General features: G+C 44.9%; 1 protein-coding gene across 4 annotated transcripts in view; it reads left to right on the top strand.

Moving 5' to 3' along the window:
- SAMD13 (sterile alpha motif domain containing 13) overlaps positions 1 to 18,671 on the top strand; it is a 44,497-nt gene that overhangs the window by 9,695 nt on the left and 16,131 nt on the right. For all 4 annotated transcript variants that reach the window (XM_066625739.1, XM_066625740.1, XM_066625737.1 and 1 more), the window contains 2 exons: positions 2,068 to 2,152; positions 13,017 to 13,128. In XM_066625739.1, the coding sequence (XP_066481836.1) occupies positions 2,068 to 2,152; positions 13,017 to 13,128 (197 nt within the window). The remainder of the gene's footprint in view (positions 1 to 2,067; positions 2,153 to 13,016; positions 13,129 to 18,671) is intronic.

Raw genomic sequence — 18,671 nt, 5'->3', positions numbered from 1 at the left:
TGTATCCATTGCAGATTAGGAGGTGGCTAGAGGGCAACTTGGGTAAGGAGATGTTTCTCCCCTAAGTGAGAAAATATTTTTATGGGATGGAAAAAAATTGTTTAAGAATTTCTGATTAGTTAGAAACAATTGAATCTGATGTTTTGCAGTCCACTCATTGAACAGCCAAAAACAACAGGGGGAAAATAAGCATCCCCTTCTCCATTGTGATTCTGATCTCGGTCACAATGAACTGACTGCATAAATCTTTTGATGTACACCTCCAACTGAGGCTAAGTTTTTACCAGCAACTAGTACTGGATTAAGGCCAGTATTCCCCCCCCCCCGCTTTTGATCTCAAAGAGTTCACACACGGCTATAAATATAAGTTTTATCAGTGATGACAAAGGAGAATGTCAAATGGGTTCTTTTTCTTTGATGCCTCCAGCATGTGGTGTGATTTCAATTCATCACCTGATATTTTCTATCACTGTTGAGTTGGTGGGAGCAGATCACGTAGCCCGGTGCCAAGCTCAAAATGTTGCCCTGGAAGTGATGTCACAACCAGAAGTGACATCACACCTGGGTTTTTTAAAAAGTGAAAATTGGAACCCACCTGCTCCCCCCAGCAGCTCACCACCCACTTACTCTGCTGCCTCTTCCAGTCAGTGGCATAGCTAAGGCATCTATCTGCTACCTGGGATCAAAGAAGATTTTGTAGCTCCCCCTCCATGACAAAATCAAATTTAATTAAGTAAATAAATAAAAAGTTATTGGTTCCATGCTGTATCATAATAACATCTCATTGGCACTCAGAACAATCAGTTTCATAGGTCGGTTTTGAGTTAAGCAAATCCACTTTTTGTTCCATAAGACAGTTGTGTTTTCATTTTCTGGTTAACTGGCTATAACTTTTGATAGAATACAAATATTCCAATACAGTTTATTTCATTGCTTTCTATAGTAAATTACCTTTCTAATGATATTTAACATGATGGTATTATTCATACTTACCAAGATTTGCACAATTTTGGTCACTAAAGCTCAGTTTGTTGCCCCCCTTAAGCTTGATGCAAGGGGTGCAGGGTGCAACTACTACCCCCTGCACCTCCTTAGCTATGCCACTGGGTGGGAGAACAATATCTTCATATACTATTTTTTTTCCCTTACCAAGGCAATTTCTATTTTACTGAGGTACATAAAACTACAAATGATGTGTGGTCTTATTAGTGTGACAGTAATGGATGCCTATAAACCTTTAGACAAAAAGTGGAAATAATTCCATTTTTTCAAGTTTATAAAATGATTTTTAAAAATAAACTCTGCTATTATGAAAATACTCTATTTTTCAGCAAAATCCAGATTAGCTCTGTGCACAGAAACTCCCCCCCCCCCAATTTTCTTTACCAGATTAAGGGCACAATCCCAACCCACTTTCCAGCACTGACATAAGGGCAATGCAGCTCTAAGGTAAGGGAACAAACATTCCCTTACTTTGAGGAGGCCTCCGTGAGTGCCCCCCAACTGCAGGATTCAGCAAATGTCCCATTGGCACAGCTATGCCAGTGCTGGAAAGTTGGTTAGGATTTGGGCCTAAGTCTGATTTCAGTTTTCCCAGTCCATTGACATATCTTCCACCGCACGCTGTAGTTCTGTAAACAGTTTTCACAGTGTTGTTGGGTAATTGGCTTATTGATGCTTTACTGATTATTCAATAATGATTGATTATTCCCTGTAAAATGGGAATAAAAGTGCTTTCCTGTCCCATAGAGAATATGAATGTGATACAGGAAAGGAACTCCTGTACTCCCCAGTAATGAATAATTATAAGGGAGCTTGCTGCTAAAGTGGCAAACAGCTCAAGATGTGATACTTTTCATATTCTTTGATAAAACCAATGCACACATAATGTTCAGTGCACACATAATAGTAATTTGTACTCTATGTTTTCTCTTTGTCTCTCTCCAATTTGTCAAATATTTTTCAAGGAAAAACAAGTCTTGATATTTTCTGTTGCACTGAATTGCTCTTTGACCATAGCTTATATTAATGCAGCTTTCCTTCCCCTTCTTTTCTTTCTTGATTTAGTTCCTGCCACAAAAGACACTTCTGGCTTTCCCATGCTGTCCATTGACATGGAAAACAAGGAAAACGGATCTCTGGACAAGGAAAAGTAGGTGTTTTTTTTTCCTCCCAGTTCTATAGTAAACAGTCATTTTGTGAGATTGATTGGAGTTCAGAGTTAATTCTCCCTGGGACTAAGGGAAGTACGAAGAGCCATTGTCGCTGTCTGATTCACAAGGGTTTTTTTTTTGTTCTGTTTAAGCTTAGCTGACTTTGCTGTAGAGGTCCAATGGACAGAGAGCTGAGCCTGAACTTGTATATGAGGTCAGATTCCCCATTGTAGATTCTTGGACATGACAACAACTTCAGTACTACAGGTGTGCCCCTATATCCGTAGAGATTCCGTTCTGGAACCTCCCGTGGTTACATGAAACTGCAGATATGGGTGAATGCCTCCCCCCCAACTCGGGCCGAGAGGAGCTCTGCTCCCCTTGCCTCTGGAGGGTCCTCTGAACCCAGCAGTAAAAAAATTGCTACTTTCGGTTTCTCATGAAACCAGAAATGACATTTTAATGCTTTATAAGGCACTAGGAGGCCTGGGGCAGGCCACTGAATTTTCCCCGGGCCTCTTAATGTCTTACAAGGGATTTAAAACTGGTTTTCAAGGGGTTTCAAGGAGAAACCAGAAGAAGTGTTTATTTTTATTGTTGGGCTCAGTCTGAGGCCAGCAGAAGTCGTGGATGGATGTGGGCTCTGGAGGGGACGTGCACGGGGGGCACGCACGGAGGGGGCGTGGACCTGACCCACAGATACAGGATCTGGGGGTATGGCTCCCCTGCACTTTTCACGACATCACTGGTTTTCCAACTTCTGATAATTTGATGCATGTGTTTTGTATTGAAATAAATTTGGAGGCAAGTTTCATCCTTGAGTCCCAAACAGTTTACTTATTGGAGTCTGAAAGAGAAATAATTGCCTACCTATTGAGGAATCTACCCTTTACCGGTATGCATAAACTCACAGTTCTGAGTGTGTGTCTGGATTAGTAGGATGCAAATCCAGAGCAATAATTCATGCAGAGATAGAATAGATGCTTCAAAGGGCAGGAAATTCTGCAATGTCTCTACACTGGATGTGATTTGAATGCTCAGGTGAAATTAACCACCCCTAGCAGAGGCTGATTGGAAACGGGCAGGACAGAGCAGTGAATCATGCAGAGATGCAGCTGTGACATCCTGTCTGTGAATGGGAACTTTGAGCTCAGTTCCCAGAATTCCTGGGTTATGGGAAAATAATGAGCTGCTTTATGGAGTTGTTGTGAGGGCAAGTTCAAGAAAGGCTTCTGTAAACAAAAAGTGGAACACAGCTGATAAACAGCAGCTGGTAATTAACAACTGTGAACTTGGGTAATCTGGAATGTACTTTGTATTTGTTAGAGGGCACTCTGACAAAGTGCAGGATGGGGCCAATTTTGTGCTTTCTCTAGGCCGGTACGAACATGAAGCAATACGGGTCTGCAAAGTGTGCAACAGTGGTTGCTATGGAGAGCAAGCTTTGAGCAAAATCTTGGCACTGTTTTGAGACACCCAGGAAATGTGTGCCTTTCCATTCAACAGATTCAAAACCAGAGACTGCTTCCCCCATTACCTTTGGGGGCTGTGCTGTGACATTTCCCCAAGGAAAGAACACTTGTCCCTACTTCAGTGCTGGCTTCAGAGTTTAGAGACTCTCCGCTTTGTTTTGTGAGCTTTGTTCTGTTTATTAGAGCTTTTACAGAAGGCCGGTTAAGACAATCCTGTCCCCAGCTGGCTCATCCCATGAAGGGGAGCTGGAGAGCTTTACCTCTGAATGGGGATGAATCCTCCAAAGCTGACTTGCAAATGTAAAACCCCTTTGTTAAGTCAATCGCTCAGAAAAAAAATAAATCTAAACTGACTGCGTAGTTCTGGCCTACGCACAGACCAACGCGGGGAACAGACCAACAGTGGGGGAACAGACCAACAGTGGGGGAATTCATCCCCCACTGGCATGCAGGACTGGCAGGGGCAAGGCCTATGCACTGGATTGGGTGAGCTCCTCTCCCCTTGATGGCTTAGTTTAGGGGACAGACATTACCCAGGCTGTTCTGTTTTATTTATAGTGCTTTGCATGCTAATTACTCCTTCATTCCAGTTCACTTCTCTTTTTCTTTTTTTAAATTTATTTTAAGGGATGAGAATAGTCCTCCAGTGGCATCACTAGGGTTTGTGTCACCCGGTGCAGGAGGCCAGCACGTCACTCCCATGATGGACCTCCTCCCTTGCAGTGGGCGGGGCAACACCCGGGGCAGCGAGTGTACTAATGCACTATCACCCTGCCTCCACTGGTTTTTTTTTTTTTTTTTGGCTATAACTTTTGATAGAATAGAGATATTTTGATGTGGTTTGTTTTATTGCATTCTGCATGACATTCTGCATTGAATGATATATAACATGATGGTATTATTCCCAGTCTGTTCAGTGATGGTGCTTGTTCCTAGCAAGGGAAAGGGCAGCAGCATCCTGAGCACATCTACTCAGAAGTAAGCCCCAAAGAGTTCACTGAGCCTTACTCCCAGGTAAGTAAGCGTGTCTAGGATGGCAGCCTCAGATATAAAGGCTGCCACCCTATGCTACATACTCAGCTGCTGGGAGTCATTTTACAGAATGGGGCTGATTTCTGAGGACGCTTGCAGGGCACTGCATGGTTGTGTTCCTGAGCCCTCAAGCCCCTGCCCAAGTGACCTCCAGTGTCTGGAGGGAGAGGCTCCCACTGGAAGGCTTGAGGGGAGACACACAAACCCATCCCTGTGTAATGCAGAGCGAGCAGGGCTAGCAGCATGCCCTGCAATCCTGCCTTTGGCTGCAATCCTATTCACACTTACCTGGGAGTAAGCCCCATTGTCTATAATGGGACTTACTTCAGAGTAGACATACCTAGGATTGGGCTGTGTGTCACCCAGAGCCATGCAGGCAGACCTTCTTGCATCCTCCCTCCTCCTCCTCCTCCTCCAGCCCCCAACCCTGAGCCTGTTGGGAGCTACAGTCACCTCCAGGGAGAGCGGCTGCTGTTACCTGCCTTCCTGCCTGGCTGCTGTGCTAGTGGGGATGGGTGCGCGGCTGGTCCAGGGTGGCCTGGCCAGAGATCCATGGGCATGCATGCTCCCGCTGGGGAATGTGGCGGGACAGCGCCTGGTTCCAGCAGAGCGGAGCATCCCAAGCCTCCAAAGGCTGAAGGTGGGGGGTGCGGGCTCCTGCCTCGCAGCCACGCTGGTCTTTCCCTCCCTCCAGGCAGAACAATCGCCCCTCTTTCTGGCCAAGTCAGGGGAGGGGCGAACAGAGGGGATGGGAAGAGGGAGGAAGGGGCTAATGGGCCACTGAGAGGAAACCATGTGAAGGAGCAGCGCCCCGGGAGAAGGCAACTCCAGAGCGCACAAGCGCGCAGCTGCTGAGCTTGGAGACTCCTGTCGCATCGCACACTTTCTAAGCAGGCAGGAGGGCGCATGGGTGCCGCGTCACCCCTCCCTGTGCACGGGGGGGGGTGATGCACCACCTGCCCCCCTCCCGCTTGCTTAGAAAGTGTGCAACACGACAGGAACCTCCAGCCGAGTTCAGAGACTCCTGCCCTTCCTTGTGAAGGGCCAGAGGTTCCAGTGGCGTTGCCTGTGTGCGCGAGGCTTGCACAGCGCCTAGACTTTTCTCCAGCCCCTCGTTCAGAAGGACAGGAGTCTCCGAACTCGCTGGAGGCTCCTGTCGCATTATGTGCTTCCTAAGAAGGTGGGAGGCGTGTCACCCCCTCCCAGCGCTGGGAGAGGGTGAAGCTCCACCCACCCTCCTGCCTGCTTAGGAAGTGTGGAGTCTCCAAACTCGGGTGGAGGCTCCTGTGGACTTGTGTGCTTCCTAAGCGCACGACGGGTGGGAAGGCGGGCTGGGGGCACAACACCCCCTCCCAGAGCGTCCCCTGGTGCGGCCTGCACCAATCGCACCACCCTAGCGACACCACTGTAGTCCCCCACTTTCTACAACTGATATTGCTACCCCACCATCCATCATATGGAGAAAAGGCATAGTTCCATGGTCTCTTTAACGAGTGTGACATTAAGACTAACAGGCAAGGGGTAGGACTGCTGTCTTTGGGGCTGCAAAGCTGTGAGGATCCATTGGCACTTAATCCTCAGCAATTCACACCTCATTAATGGTAGCCAGAACATGCAGCTCTTGTCCTCTTTGAAAGGTTAGGGTGATTCCATAACCTTGTCTTTGGGGACAGGAAAGAGGAGGCAAAACAGCTATCAGATCATCTGGGTTGAAAAGATCTGACTCTTGAAAAGATTTTCTGTGGCTTGTGCTGTACAGAGCCCAAAGTTGCAGAGGCAAGATGTGAATGAGGGCTTGCCTAGTTCAGACGTCTTCAGCAGGACCAGAAATAGGCCATGACCCGGCCTCACATAGGTCGTGACAATGCTGCTGGCACCATCTTGTTCTGAGGCTCAACCTTGTGCAGTTTAAACAGCTGAGAGGTCTAGGGTCCCCAGTTGAAGTAAAGTCCACCTGAGACTTTGGCTTTGGAGGGATTGCTTTGACCAAGCTCCCCAATCTTCAATTTCCCACCACTCTCCTGTTCTCCTCTCCTGTTGGACTCCCTCTGCTTTTCATCACCTTGCTTCCCTTTTCTCTCCTTCCTCCTTCCTTACCTGAGTGCATGCCACTCTCTGTTCCTCCTCCTTTTCTGATTGCCCTGGAAGAAAACAAGAGGCAGATCAGCACAGGAGTAGTGCACACTGACTGCCCACCACCAAGCAGGAAAAGCAGAGGAGTCCAAGTCGGTCATTCACCACCCCTCTTGCCTGCGGAGCTCTTGAAAGTGGGTTCCACATTTCAGGTAGTTTCCAGCTCTTGTTAAGTTGAAGACCACTGGTCCAGCTCACAGCTCAGTCTGTTAACCACTGTGTTACAATAGCTCTCACTATGTATCCTGCTCTCCCTTGTGTATGGTCACCCTGGTGGCACTTGCAGTAGAAGGCCTGTATTTGACTTCTTGGGCACAGGTTCAGTGGTAGAGTGCATGGTTTGCATGTAGAAGGTCCCAGGATCTGTCATTGGCATCTCTTTAAAACACTCCGCAGTAGTGAGAGTAGCAAAGATTTCTGACTTAGACCTTGAAGAGCTACTAATAAGAAAAGATGAAATACCTGACTCAGAATAAGGCACCTTCTCAGTTCATGTAAGGATGTTACCCCAAATAAGAACATAAGAAGAGCCCTGCTGCATCAGGCAGAGGGCCCATCTAGTCCAGCTTCCTGTATCACAGCAGCCCATCAGATGCCTCAGGAAGCACACACAAGACCACAAGATGCTTGCATCCTGCTGCCATCTCCCTGCATCTAGCATTCTATTGACGTTCACACTCCCCATTGAAGACACCAGATTGCAATTGGGTTTAACTTGTGCTACTTTATTTGGGTTATTTGGGTTTAACTTGTGCTACTTGTGCTACAGCGAGACCAATTTTTAATGCATGAAACCTACTGAATGTATCTTTCCTCCCTCCCTCCCATGAAATCTATTTTCATGGGTCAGGTGGACCTATATTTGGAAAGGGAGTGCTGTACTCCCCCCAAATGAATAATTACAGGGGAGATTTCTGCTAAAGTGATAAACCACCAGCTCATGATGTGATAGTTTTCATGTTAATTGATAAAACCAATGTCAACATCCCATAGATCTCAGCTATACAGTACTAGACATGGAGCTGCCACTGCTCTTGATGTCTTTCCCCTTTCTCAGTTGTAAAGTATCTGGGTAAATAAAATGTGACATGACATCATCCTGCTGTGCGTTGCTCTGCTCCCTTGCTGATAACCAGTAACACAGTGCCTGGGTCTCATGGCAACACACAATATGATGACTTCACATCATATGTTGTTTTCACCTCTAGAGAAGAGAAGAAGAGAAGAAAAAGTCACGAAGCAGCAGCAGGCCATGTCTCTTGTAACAACTAGTACAAGTTACTAGTTACTAAGCGTATCACTTAGCCATTCTCAATCTGCCTACCATAGCTTTAGGCTAGATATGAGGAAAAATTTCTTAACTACAGGAGCTATCTGGCACGGAACAGTCTGCCTTGTGCAATGGTGGGCTGTCTCTTGCTGGAAGTTTTCAAGGAGACAATTGACTGGCCTCATGTCATGGATGCTATAGTCACCTGTGCTGAGCAGGGGGTTGGACAAGATGATCTCTAAGATCCCTTCCAACTCTGTGCCACTCTATGATTAGGGGATGGGGCTGTAGCTCAGTGGAAGAACACATGCTTTGCATGCCGAAGACCCCTGTCTGAAACCCTGCAATGACAGTGACAATCACTGTAGACAGTGCTTGGCGAGCTGGATCAGGAGTCTCCATCGAAGCAGTTTCATATGCTAATGAGATTGTTTGTACTTTTCTTGCTTGTCTTTTGTATGTTGGTTTCCTAGCCAGTTTCAACAGTTGCAGCCAAAGACACACAACCCAGAAAGAGGAAGTTTGTGGAAATTCGAAGAATTGAATTTCCCATTGCACAACCTTCCTTGGTTCGAAGAGTTAGAAAAGCTCTGGCCAATGAAATCTGGCTTAGAAAGAGTTAAATGCTTTCATTCGGTTTGTGGCCAGTAGGTGGCACTCAGACAACAGAGTCTCACAGATGGAAGTCCCATCTCCAGTGACATGGCAAATCCTAAATTAAATGTCCCAAAGCACCATGGAAGCCTTGTAGGTAATTTATCAGCTTTCCACCTGTGGGTGTTTCTGAGCAATATGGAACTGGTAGGTCTAAATGAGAACTTGCTTCTGCCTTGGGGATCTGAAACCAAGAGGCTAATTGTGGACAAAGGTGATGTTTCTGAACCAAAGGAAGACACCTGAGAGCCCTAAACCTAGGAAGAGGTACTCCTACCTTGTTCCTGTAGTATTCTGGCATTAACAGGCCAGTCCATTGCATGCAACACCACAGGTGGAGCAGTTGCCAATGGGTCATCTCACACCCATTACAGCTATTTTGTTGACAGAAGTTCGACAGTGGGTGGGGCACGCTGAGCTGGGAAAATGAGGATAGCATCCCTGCATGCACTGTCACCCTCAGATGTTCCACTCCCTACCCTGTTCCTCCTCTTCCCACCCTCAAAATGCCCGTCACCACCTTACCTGTGCTGGCATGGTGTCTAGAAACTGGCTGTGCATGGTGCTTCTAGCCATTTGGACTGGTGACCTTGAAGCAAATGGAAGCAGTGCACCTTTTATGATGCCAAGGCAGCACTTAGGGTGGCAGGCCAGAACTTGTGCTGCTGTAAGTGGCTCAAGGGATTGGGCCATTAGACTGTTCGCGTGTAGCTCAGTGGCAGAGCCCATGATTGCACATAAAAGATCCCTAGTGCAATCCCTGGGGCCTGTAATTAAAAGGTTTTTTTGTTTTTATTTTTGTTTTGTTTTGAAATGAAAGTGTCTTTTAAAAAAAATCTAATTGTGGAAAAAAAATGTCTCCTAAAGTTTCCTGTTAGCTGGGAAAAAATCCAGCCTGGCCTGCTCCTGTACATTTAATATCAGTTCCATGTACAAAAATCAGCAGTTGAATCTCTTCAACTGCTTCAACAGAATGGAGATAACCATTATTATCTCCCACCACCACCACCACCTGCATATCAAGCTTCTGGTAAAGGCACATCTATAGTGACTGGGTGAAAAGTTGGCAACTCTTATTTTTCTGATCACACAACTTCCTGCTTTGCTAGATGGGCAGTCCAATCCTGAGCTGCCCACAGTGCCCAGACTTGGCAGTTCCGTGGAGGGCTGCCGCTGGATCCTGCGCCTCCCACGCTACCGCCACATTCATCCCCTTCTCCCAAGTAAGGGAAGCAGCCCTGCAATGGGGCTACTCTCTTTAGCGCCGACCAGAAGGTCGGCGCTAAAGTAAAGGCGCTTGTGTAGAGTGCACAGCCCTCCACGAGTGCCTTGGATCCTGCGGAGCTCAGCTCCGCAGATCCGCCTCTCCCCCTCCCCCCAACACACCTCCCGCCCGCCCCCTGGCACGCCTCCCCAGAATGCCTCCCCCACGCCCCCGCCTTCCGTTCCACAGCCCGGCGGTCCAGGAGACCGCTGAGCCGCGGAACCCGGGCAACTGCTGCGCACTAGCCCAGCTCCAGCTGGCAGTGGGCTAGCTCCGGCGGGAGCCTGGCGGTGAGCCCCGCAAATGTGCCTCACGGCATGTTTGCGACTGTGTTCCATGCCGCGGATCACAGGATTGGGTTCATAGGCTGCAGTCCTAACCACACTTTCCTGAGAGTAAGCCCCATTGAACAAAATAGAACTTACTTCTGAGTAGACCTGGCTAGGATTGTGCCCTAAGGCTGCCATCCTAAGCATGCTACTTGGGTGTAAGCATCACTGAACATCACTGTTACTTATTTCTGAGTAAACATGCATAGGACTACAGTAGAAGTCTTTTCATTCTTATAAGGATTTGTCCTGGTCAGATTAACATTTATAGTAGCAGACATCGAAACTAGACAGATAGTTGAATGCACAATCTTCATACAGTATATACAGGTACATCTTTGTTGTCTCAGTTGCCAAGCTTCTGATGCTTGAGGCGCCAGTTGCTTTCAGGTGCACTCATTTTTCTGTCTTAGGCTTTCAGCCATTCAGAGATTATGATGATGTTGTAATGCGTAAGTAGATCATTTATTGAATAGATGAAAACCTCTTCCTTCATATTGTTACCATGAGATGGTGAAACAGCATCTTCTAATTCCACCATACTATTTCATGGGCTCTAGCCATTAGTCTGTGCAAGCTTCCTCTGCCTGCGGTTATTTTTATTGACCATGTACAGATCATCAATACAATGCAATGAATATGCATACATTACATTTTAAGTGCCCTCTCATAATCACTGTTAGTAGCTACTCATATCAGGTTTTGGAGCTGAAACATAATCAGAACCAGGCCAGCTTTGATGTAATGCTTTGCCCTGTGGTATCTGATAAGAGGCTGGGTGCTAATTGAGTGTGGTTCCTCTTTTAAGCTGGGTTTCTCATTTAAGGACACATAATTAACTTACACAGAAACTGTGGGTTTATGATATTAATGTGGGATTTATATCTGTTTATCTACAAATGTGTCTATTTGGCACCTTGTGGTGGTGGTTATAAATAGGTTTCACATCCCTTTTCTTTCAAAGCTAGTGTTTCCTAGGACTTTGTGTCTTCTGCCACATGACATGGCACACATGTGACATAACAATAACAATGATATGTGACATGACAATAACACACATGTGACATGACAATAACAGTGATACTGAGGTGGAGGAAGAATCAACCCACCATTTTATTTGCAATTAGTTTCTCTTGTTTGTGGTAATATAATTTTGACTAGCATAACAGCAGCTTTGCATAAGATATAATGTGCTTTTGTGGGGAGCTTTCAGAAACCATATGTTGTACCAATGGTTATCAAACTGTTCAGTGGAGCAGTAGTTCTTTGGATCTGTGTCTGTGACATTTTCAAAAGTCTCAGCCAGTGGACTGTTTCTTTGTTTTAAACTCTCACAGATACCCCAAGTAAAAACCAGTTTTCTCTTTAAAATAGATGTGATTCTTTGGGAAAAGATCAGGCCTTTGAGTATTTAAAAGGGACAGGTGGCAAGTATTACACATGCGCTTTACACTAACTAGGCTTGTGCATTTCATCCTTACTGGAATGTGAAAATTGTTCCTTAATGGTAATTTGAATTACCTTCTGAAGCTCTGCCAAAGCTGCACCCTTCCACGCAGGGAACTTCTCTCAGAATTAATCAAAATTAATTTTGTTTTTGGACTGATTGGGTGGTTTTCTAGGACTACCTTCCTGTTCAGAATCAGAGAAGGAACTTTTGGGTTCCCCCTGCAAACCCACTCAACACCACACACACACCCCCCCGCAGTGCAATTCATTTCATGCCCAATGGAGGCAGGTCAAGTGTGCCTCTGCCTCACCCTCCCATGCTACTATTTCTGGGGCTGCAACAAGAGCAAGGACTTCTCAATGGGGATCATGGCCCAAGGAAGGAAAGCGTCACAAAAATGCACTTTCCAGATTCACCCATTTTTGCCTCTTCTTCAGAACCATAAAACCTGGACTGGGATGCCAACCTAATCCGCCTTTTGAGAAGTTCCATCTAGCTCAGCGTTTCTCAACATTTGTCCCCTGCTGTACTACTTTGCATCGTCCACCTATTGGATGTACCACTGGAAGTAACTGGTGATGATGTCATCACCAGTTACTTCTGCATGGGAGGCCCGATGCAACATGCCAAACACCAGTAAAAGGCTCAGGACAGACAGAAGGGCTGTTTTGAGCCCATGAAAAGATCTTGCTGGAGCTTTGCCTGCCAAACCAAGCCTCCTACCGCTGCTTGTTGCAGTGTGTTGCTGGTCTCACTGCCAGGTGGCAGAGGTTCCTGTGCATACCACTGGATACCACCTCAGATACCACTCATACCTCTGGTTGAGAAACACTGATCAAGATTGTTATTGAAGAAAATTTACCATCTTTTTGTTCCATATCTGCCACAATGTCTATACTGCATTCATTAATTGTAAAATAAGCCCTTTCCAGCCCTTATTCAGACAATCCAGGACCTGGGAAAGTTTCCAGTTAGAAAAATCCTTCATTTCAGGAAGATCTTTCCAATACTCAATGGGAAAAAGTTATTTGCTTGTAGGATACTTCTGAGGAAAAGGCCCAAACAAGCAATAAATAATAATAATAATAATAATGACTGAAGTAAACAATCCTGACGACTAGAATGCATGTGAGGGAAGCCCATCAAGTCCAAAGGTGAGCTAGCCTCCCTTCCTTGATGGTGTTTTTCTGTTCTTGAGTGAACACACCCGGTGCACACATCCAGAAATACTAACATTTGCCTGGGTTTTTGCTTGGTAGCTTGGTAGAGAATGGAAGACCTCCTGATCCTGCTGACTGGGCAGTTACAGATGTGGTGAATTATTTCAGAACAGCGGGCTTTGAAGAACAAGCAAATGCTTTTCAAGAACAGGTAAATTTATTGGGACCGTCCATCTTAACCTTTTGCAACCAACCTTTGCTTTGCTGTCCAGTATCGAGGCTTAGAGAGGCTCATGAGTCAGAACCATCACAAGCAAATACCACATGGCAGTGGTTCTCAGACTGGTGGGGAAGGGGAGGGAGGCAGCGACGCGATCCCCAGGATCGAAGGCAGGGCTGCAGGAGGTGCAGGGAGCCCTGCACAGCACTCCCTGAGGCTTTGAACTTTCGCTAAAAGCGGGCGCAAAGCATTTCCATTTTGCAGGAGGTGCTTCATGCCCACTTTTATTAAATGTTCCAAGCCTTGGGGAGCGCTGCGTAGGGCTCTCCGCACCTCCTGCAGCCTGCTGCAGCCCTGCCTTCTTGAAGTAAGTGCAAAGCACCCCTCCTCACCCCCCTTAGCGACGCGATCCTGGGGATTGCGTCACTGCCCTAGCTCCTCCCCTGCAAGAACTTACTGAGGGAGTAAAGCTCCCTCAAAGTTTGAGAACCTTTGCCACATGGGACTGAAATAGTTGAATTATATGTTTATTCTCAAAGCAAACATTAAAACCAAACCACAGATGGCATTAAAAACAGTTTTGATATAGTTGTAACCAGGCAATGAACTAGTGAAGGGACAGGCAGCTGGGGTGGGCGGGCTTTCACTCTGCACAGTTTTGATTGCTGCTTATATGAAAGAAATAAGGATAGGAAGTGAGCATTACTGAAGCATGAGAATGAGGGAAGCCAAATGTTCTGAGCTTCTCCTGAACAAAGAGCTTTTAAAGGAATAAGAATCTCCTTGTGAAGAGATAATGCCTTTCCACCAAGCAGAAAGGATCCCCCTGTGGTTAGAATGAATAGAAATGGATCAATGGGACAATGAACAAAGTGGGCTTGAAGCCACAGAACCGGATATATGAGGATGCGATTCCCTGAAATGCACTTTGCCAGTTCTCAGAGGTGCACTCACTATGTGTTAGGGCTGAGCACTGGCACTCAAAAATTGCTCTGTGTGTTTATTAAATATATATAATGCCTTTTTACTAAGAGTAATATTCAAGATGGTGTATGTTTTTTAAATGCCAAAACAATGTAAATTAATAGACATTGCAGAAGATAAAACAGAATTATCTGAGGCCACTGGTGCTCTTCTAAGAAGTTGGTGGTAGGCGCAAGCTCACTGGCTTGCACCTTTCTTCTTTTGCTTTCCCTTTATGTCGTCAAGTACTCACAGGACCAACCCATTGATGAGGCTGACTGAGGCGGCAGATTGCCCAGAGTGCCTGCTGCTGTTCCTCCTCCTCCAGCATCCAGGATTTGAGAAGGAAGAGGATCTCTAACACTCCTCTCCTGTACTCCATTTCCCTCTTCCTTTGTGTATTGAGGGAGTGGTAGGAGGAGCACTGGGGGTGATCACTGATATGCTGCCTGGCAAGGCAGTTCTTCTTGGGCCATTCCTAGGTATTCAGTAGTTCTAGGCCTGAAACTTGGTTCTCGCTACAAGTTGTCGATGGGTTTTTGGGAATGGCAACTTTAAGCAAACGACTTATTATGAAACCAGTTTTGCCATTGGTGAATTGATGTATGTAAACAAGAGTTGCGTTCCTACAGCATATTTCTTGTCACAAGAATATCACCAAACTTCTGTATAAAGACCCAAAGCACTTCTAATATTAAAAACTGAAATAAATGTGCTTTCCGGGTCGGAGAAAACCCACACAGAAGTGGAGGGAACATGTAAACTCCACGCAGACAGTTGCCACAGCCAGGAATAGCTAAATAACAACTTAAAAAGACTTTAAGCGAGGACTTGCTGTACCTGCATGTCTCTGTCACTAAAGCTCCTTGGCCAGTGTTGTGCCTGTTAGAATTCCAGTGCATTCACAGACCTGCTTTGAGGGTAACTCTGTGATACAGCTTAAAGAAGTTGAAAGTCTTCCTGGTGACAGGCTTTGTGCAACTGCAAACTAGTCGTACTTATTAACTACTGTATTAGAAGAATAGGCTGCTGTGACTGTGTGATGAGAAGCTGTTAATCCTGCAGTGTTTGTTTATTCATCTGCGTTCCTTATTAACCATATGCTTATTTTAAGCAGACTCTGCTAAGGTAGTTCAGTTGGGAAAGCACAGCAGGGCAGACAATTAAGCCAGCATTAACTACTGGCCTTGAAATGAGATCACAGAACCCCTAGAAGGAGCTGGTGCTTGACTGAGACATGCTATATGTGCACATTTCCATGTGGCATGCTGATACATTGGAGAGGTCCATAGCTCTTAAGTAGAGCACAGGTTTTGCAGGGGAACATGGTGACAGGAGTGCCCCAAGGAGGTGGCAGTTATGAGTGCAGAGATGAGTGAAATGTTAGCAAGGCAGCCTTTAAATTACCTAGGTCAAGTTACCTAAATGAAGCTTGTCATCATATAATAGCAACCTACAAAAACAAGAAATGCAAGACTTCCAGAGGGGTAGACATGTTAGTCTGTCATCATAAGCACAACAAAACTTATTGTGGTAACATTTAAAGATGTACAAGTACAGTATATTGTAGCATAAGCATTTGTGTCCCACCTTACACCCTTTGCTGACTCACTTGAGATTCAAATATCGATATTTTTCTTTGGACCTCTTTATTCTGCAGCAAAATAAGAGTTGTAGCAGTGCAGGAGCAGGTTTCCATGCAGCATATACTGCTGCTGTAATGTTTAAAAGTTTGAGAGAAAGTGGTGGCGGGAATTGGGAAGGTTGCCCTACTTGATCATTGTCTTCCTTTCCTGTCCAGTTGACCCTCAAGTGCAAAGTATTGGAATGGCACCAGAAGTCAGTCAGTTTGGGCACTGGTCCCATTGACCAGTGCCAATTCCCAAAACTTCAGTACTGGTAGCAGTGGTGGCATCCAATGCACCATCAGGCGACAGGGGGGCACCATGGGAGGTCCAGTATAGGACTTTGCCCCAGGGCCTCCAGCAGCCTGACACCAACACTAGGAAGGTCCCATATGATTAGGCTCAACTGCGTGGTTCTGGCCTTTTGATTTGTGAGATGAAATCATAGAAGAATGGAGGTTACATAAGAAGGTGCTTTTTATGAACCTATGGACTGAAAAGGAGGTGAGTCGGAAGTCTTCGACCTAGCTGATAGTGAAGACTTGTTTTCAGTTCACCTTAGCTTCATCAGAAGATGAAGCAAGTTCAGCAAGTCCAGAAGATGAAGCAAGTTCATGTAAAATATGTAAACGAGGACTATGTCCCATGCAAAGGTGTTTGTAGGTGAAAAGAATATAAGCATAAGAGAAGCATACTTGTGTTGCTCCAGAAAAAAGCGTGTCAGGATCTTCAGTCACAAAACAATTTATGACTTTTGTCTTGTGTTCAAAATACCTGCTGATCAGTATCTTTTCTAGTGAAGCATCAAATGCTTGCTCAGTCCAAAAGATTTCAGTTTTCCACAGCGTGTTGAGCCTAAACTTGACATGGCTTGGAAGACTGGCTGCGTAATTCTGGAATTTTGTGTGGACTTTTCTGTTTAACTATTTACATCAAAACTGCTCACATGAAGTGGGGGCAACCACGTTACTAAAGGTGTGTGTGAAGAAGTTCTTACATGGTGGGGGGAACAAAGAGAAATGCAAGTCAGGTGATGCAAGTAAGTTTTCTGATATTTATTTATTTATTAGCAGAACTTTTCTTGCTTCTTTATTCAGAATCAAGTGGAAACATGAGTTTCACATCATGTATGGAAAAACTTGTAAATATGAGCACTTACGCTCATATTTATTTTTAAATAAATATATCTTTAAATGAGCAAATCTTAAATATACATTAAATATATCTTTAAATGAGCAAACTCCCTCAATATGAGCAAATTTATTTTTATTTATTTGCTCAATATGAGCAAATATGAGCAAATATCTTTAAATGAGCAAACTCCCTCAATACAAAAAGGAAGAGGGAAATGGAGTTTTATTTTTAAATAAATATCTCTTTTAAATGAACGAATGAGCGTAAGTGCTTATATTTACAAAGGTTTTTTTGTTCATGATATTATTATTATTATTATTATTATTATTATTATTATTAACAGTATTTATATACCGCTTTTCAACTAAAAGTTCACAAAGCGGTTTACAGAGAAAAATCAAATAACTAATGGCTCCCTGTCCCAAATGGACTCACAATCTAAAAAGATGCAATAGAACACCAGCAGGCAGCCACTAGAAAAGACACTGCTGGGGTGAGGAGGGCCAGTTATTCTCCCCCTGCTAAAAAGAGGAGCACCCACTTGAAAAAGTGCCTCTTACCCAGTTAGCAGGGATATTAAACTCACGTGTCCCCTTGATCCTGAATAAACAAGCGAGAAAAGTTCTGCTAAAAAACATAAATACCAGCAAACTTAGAGCTGTCAAAACTTTATTAAATAGATGAAGGAAGCCAAAACTAAAAGCAGAAACCTTTCATAACTTTCAGATATCCTTTAAGATAGCAGATGTGCCACATGCACCTAAAGATGCCCCACAAGCTTAAAAAGAAATTATGGAGATGACATTTTTAATTTAAATTAAAATTAACCACAGATATTCTGTTCATTAACATCATTCCCAATAAGTTGTTGGAATGCTGTGTCTACAGTTAATTTAATGTCCACAGCTTTTCTATTCTGTCCGTCTTTGAAAATGCAAGCATCTTGGCAATGCAGCTGGGATAAGTGGGAGTATGAATGAAATGCAAATCTTTTCATATCTTGTGTTTTATACGTATGGGAGATAAAGTAAAACCCTCCTTGCCAATTTTCAGAATCAAAATTCCACACAGCTGTGTTCATCCCTACACTTCTACTATTCTCTGATGTCATCTAATTTTTAAAGGGTTAGCATCATAGCCCCTATCATCCACTGGGGTTGCAATATGCAAATGATGAAAAACTCACTGTTAGCTGGCCTCATGAGGATGGCACAGTCTCTCCCTGACAGTGGACTATTTAAGTTATGGTGAAATCAGTCTGATGTTAAAACATTCCCCACCCTATTTGTCAGCAGTCAAGATATCTTCATCAGAATCCATCCAGTTTAGCAGAGATCCCCAAAATCCAGAGGCCCCCCCCCCCAAGACCAACCAGTAGCAGACCATGGATAAAGTCCAGTAGATGGGGCAACCCATTGTCTTCAAAGTGAGAAAAGCTGCAATCCAGGGTCACCACTAAAATTTTATTTCCTGCAAGCCATGGAACAAAGTCAGAATGAAGTTTGAAATCCAGCTACTGCATATTAAAAACTGTCCTCTTGGAAGCCATCTTCAAAATGTGGTTTCAGATACAGCAGCACACAGAACCACCTGCCTGACACCAAGATGTTAGCAGATTTGTTTTCTGGCAAGTAGGAACTTTCCAAAGCTGGGACAGTTTCACCTTCTGGTTCCAGAAAGTGTAATGAGCAGATCAGCAGCAAGAAAGGAGGTGTAGTTTCTGCAATATACAGAAGCAGAGCACGCTCATTTGCAGCGCTTGGGAGAAGTCAGGAAAGAGGGTGAAAGAGTTGGTACTCTGTAAACTGCAGC

The sequence above is a fragment of the Tiliqua scincoides genome, chromosome 4 (assembly GCF_035046505.1).
Source record: "Tiliqua scincoides isolate rTilSci1 chromosome 4, rTilSci1.hap2, whole genome shotgun sequence".
In the NCBI taxonomy this organism is placed as follows: Eukaryota; Metazoa; Chordata; class Lepidosauria; order Squamata; family Scincidae; genus Tiliqua; species Tiliqua scincoides.
This window is presented reverse-complemented; position numbering and strand designations above follow the sequence as displayed.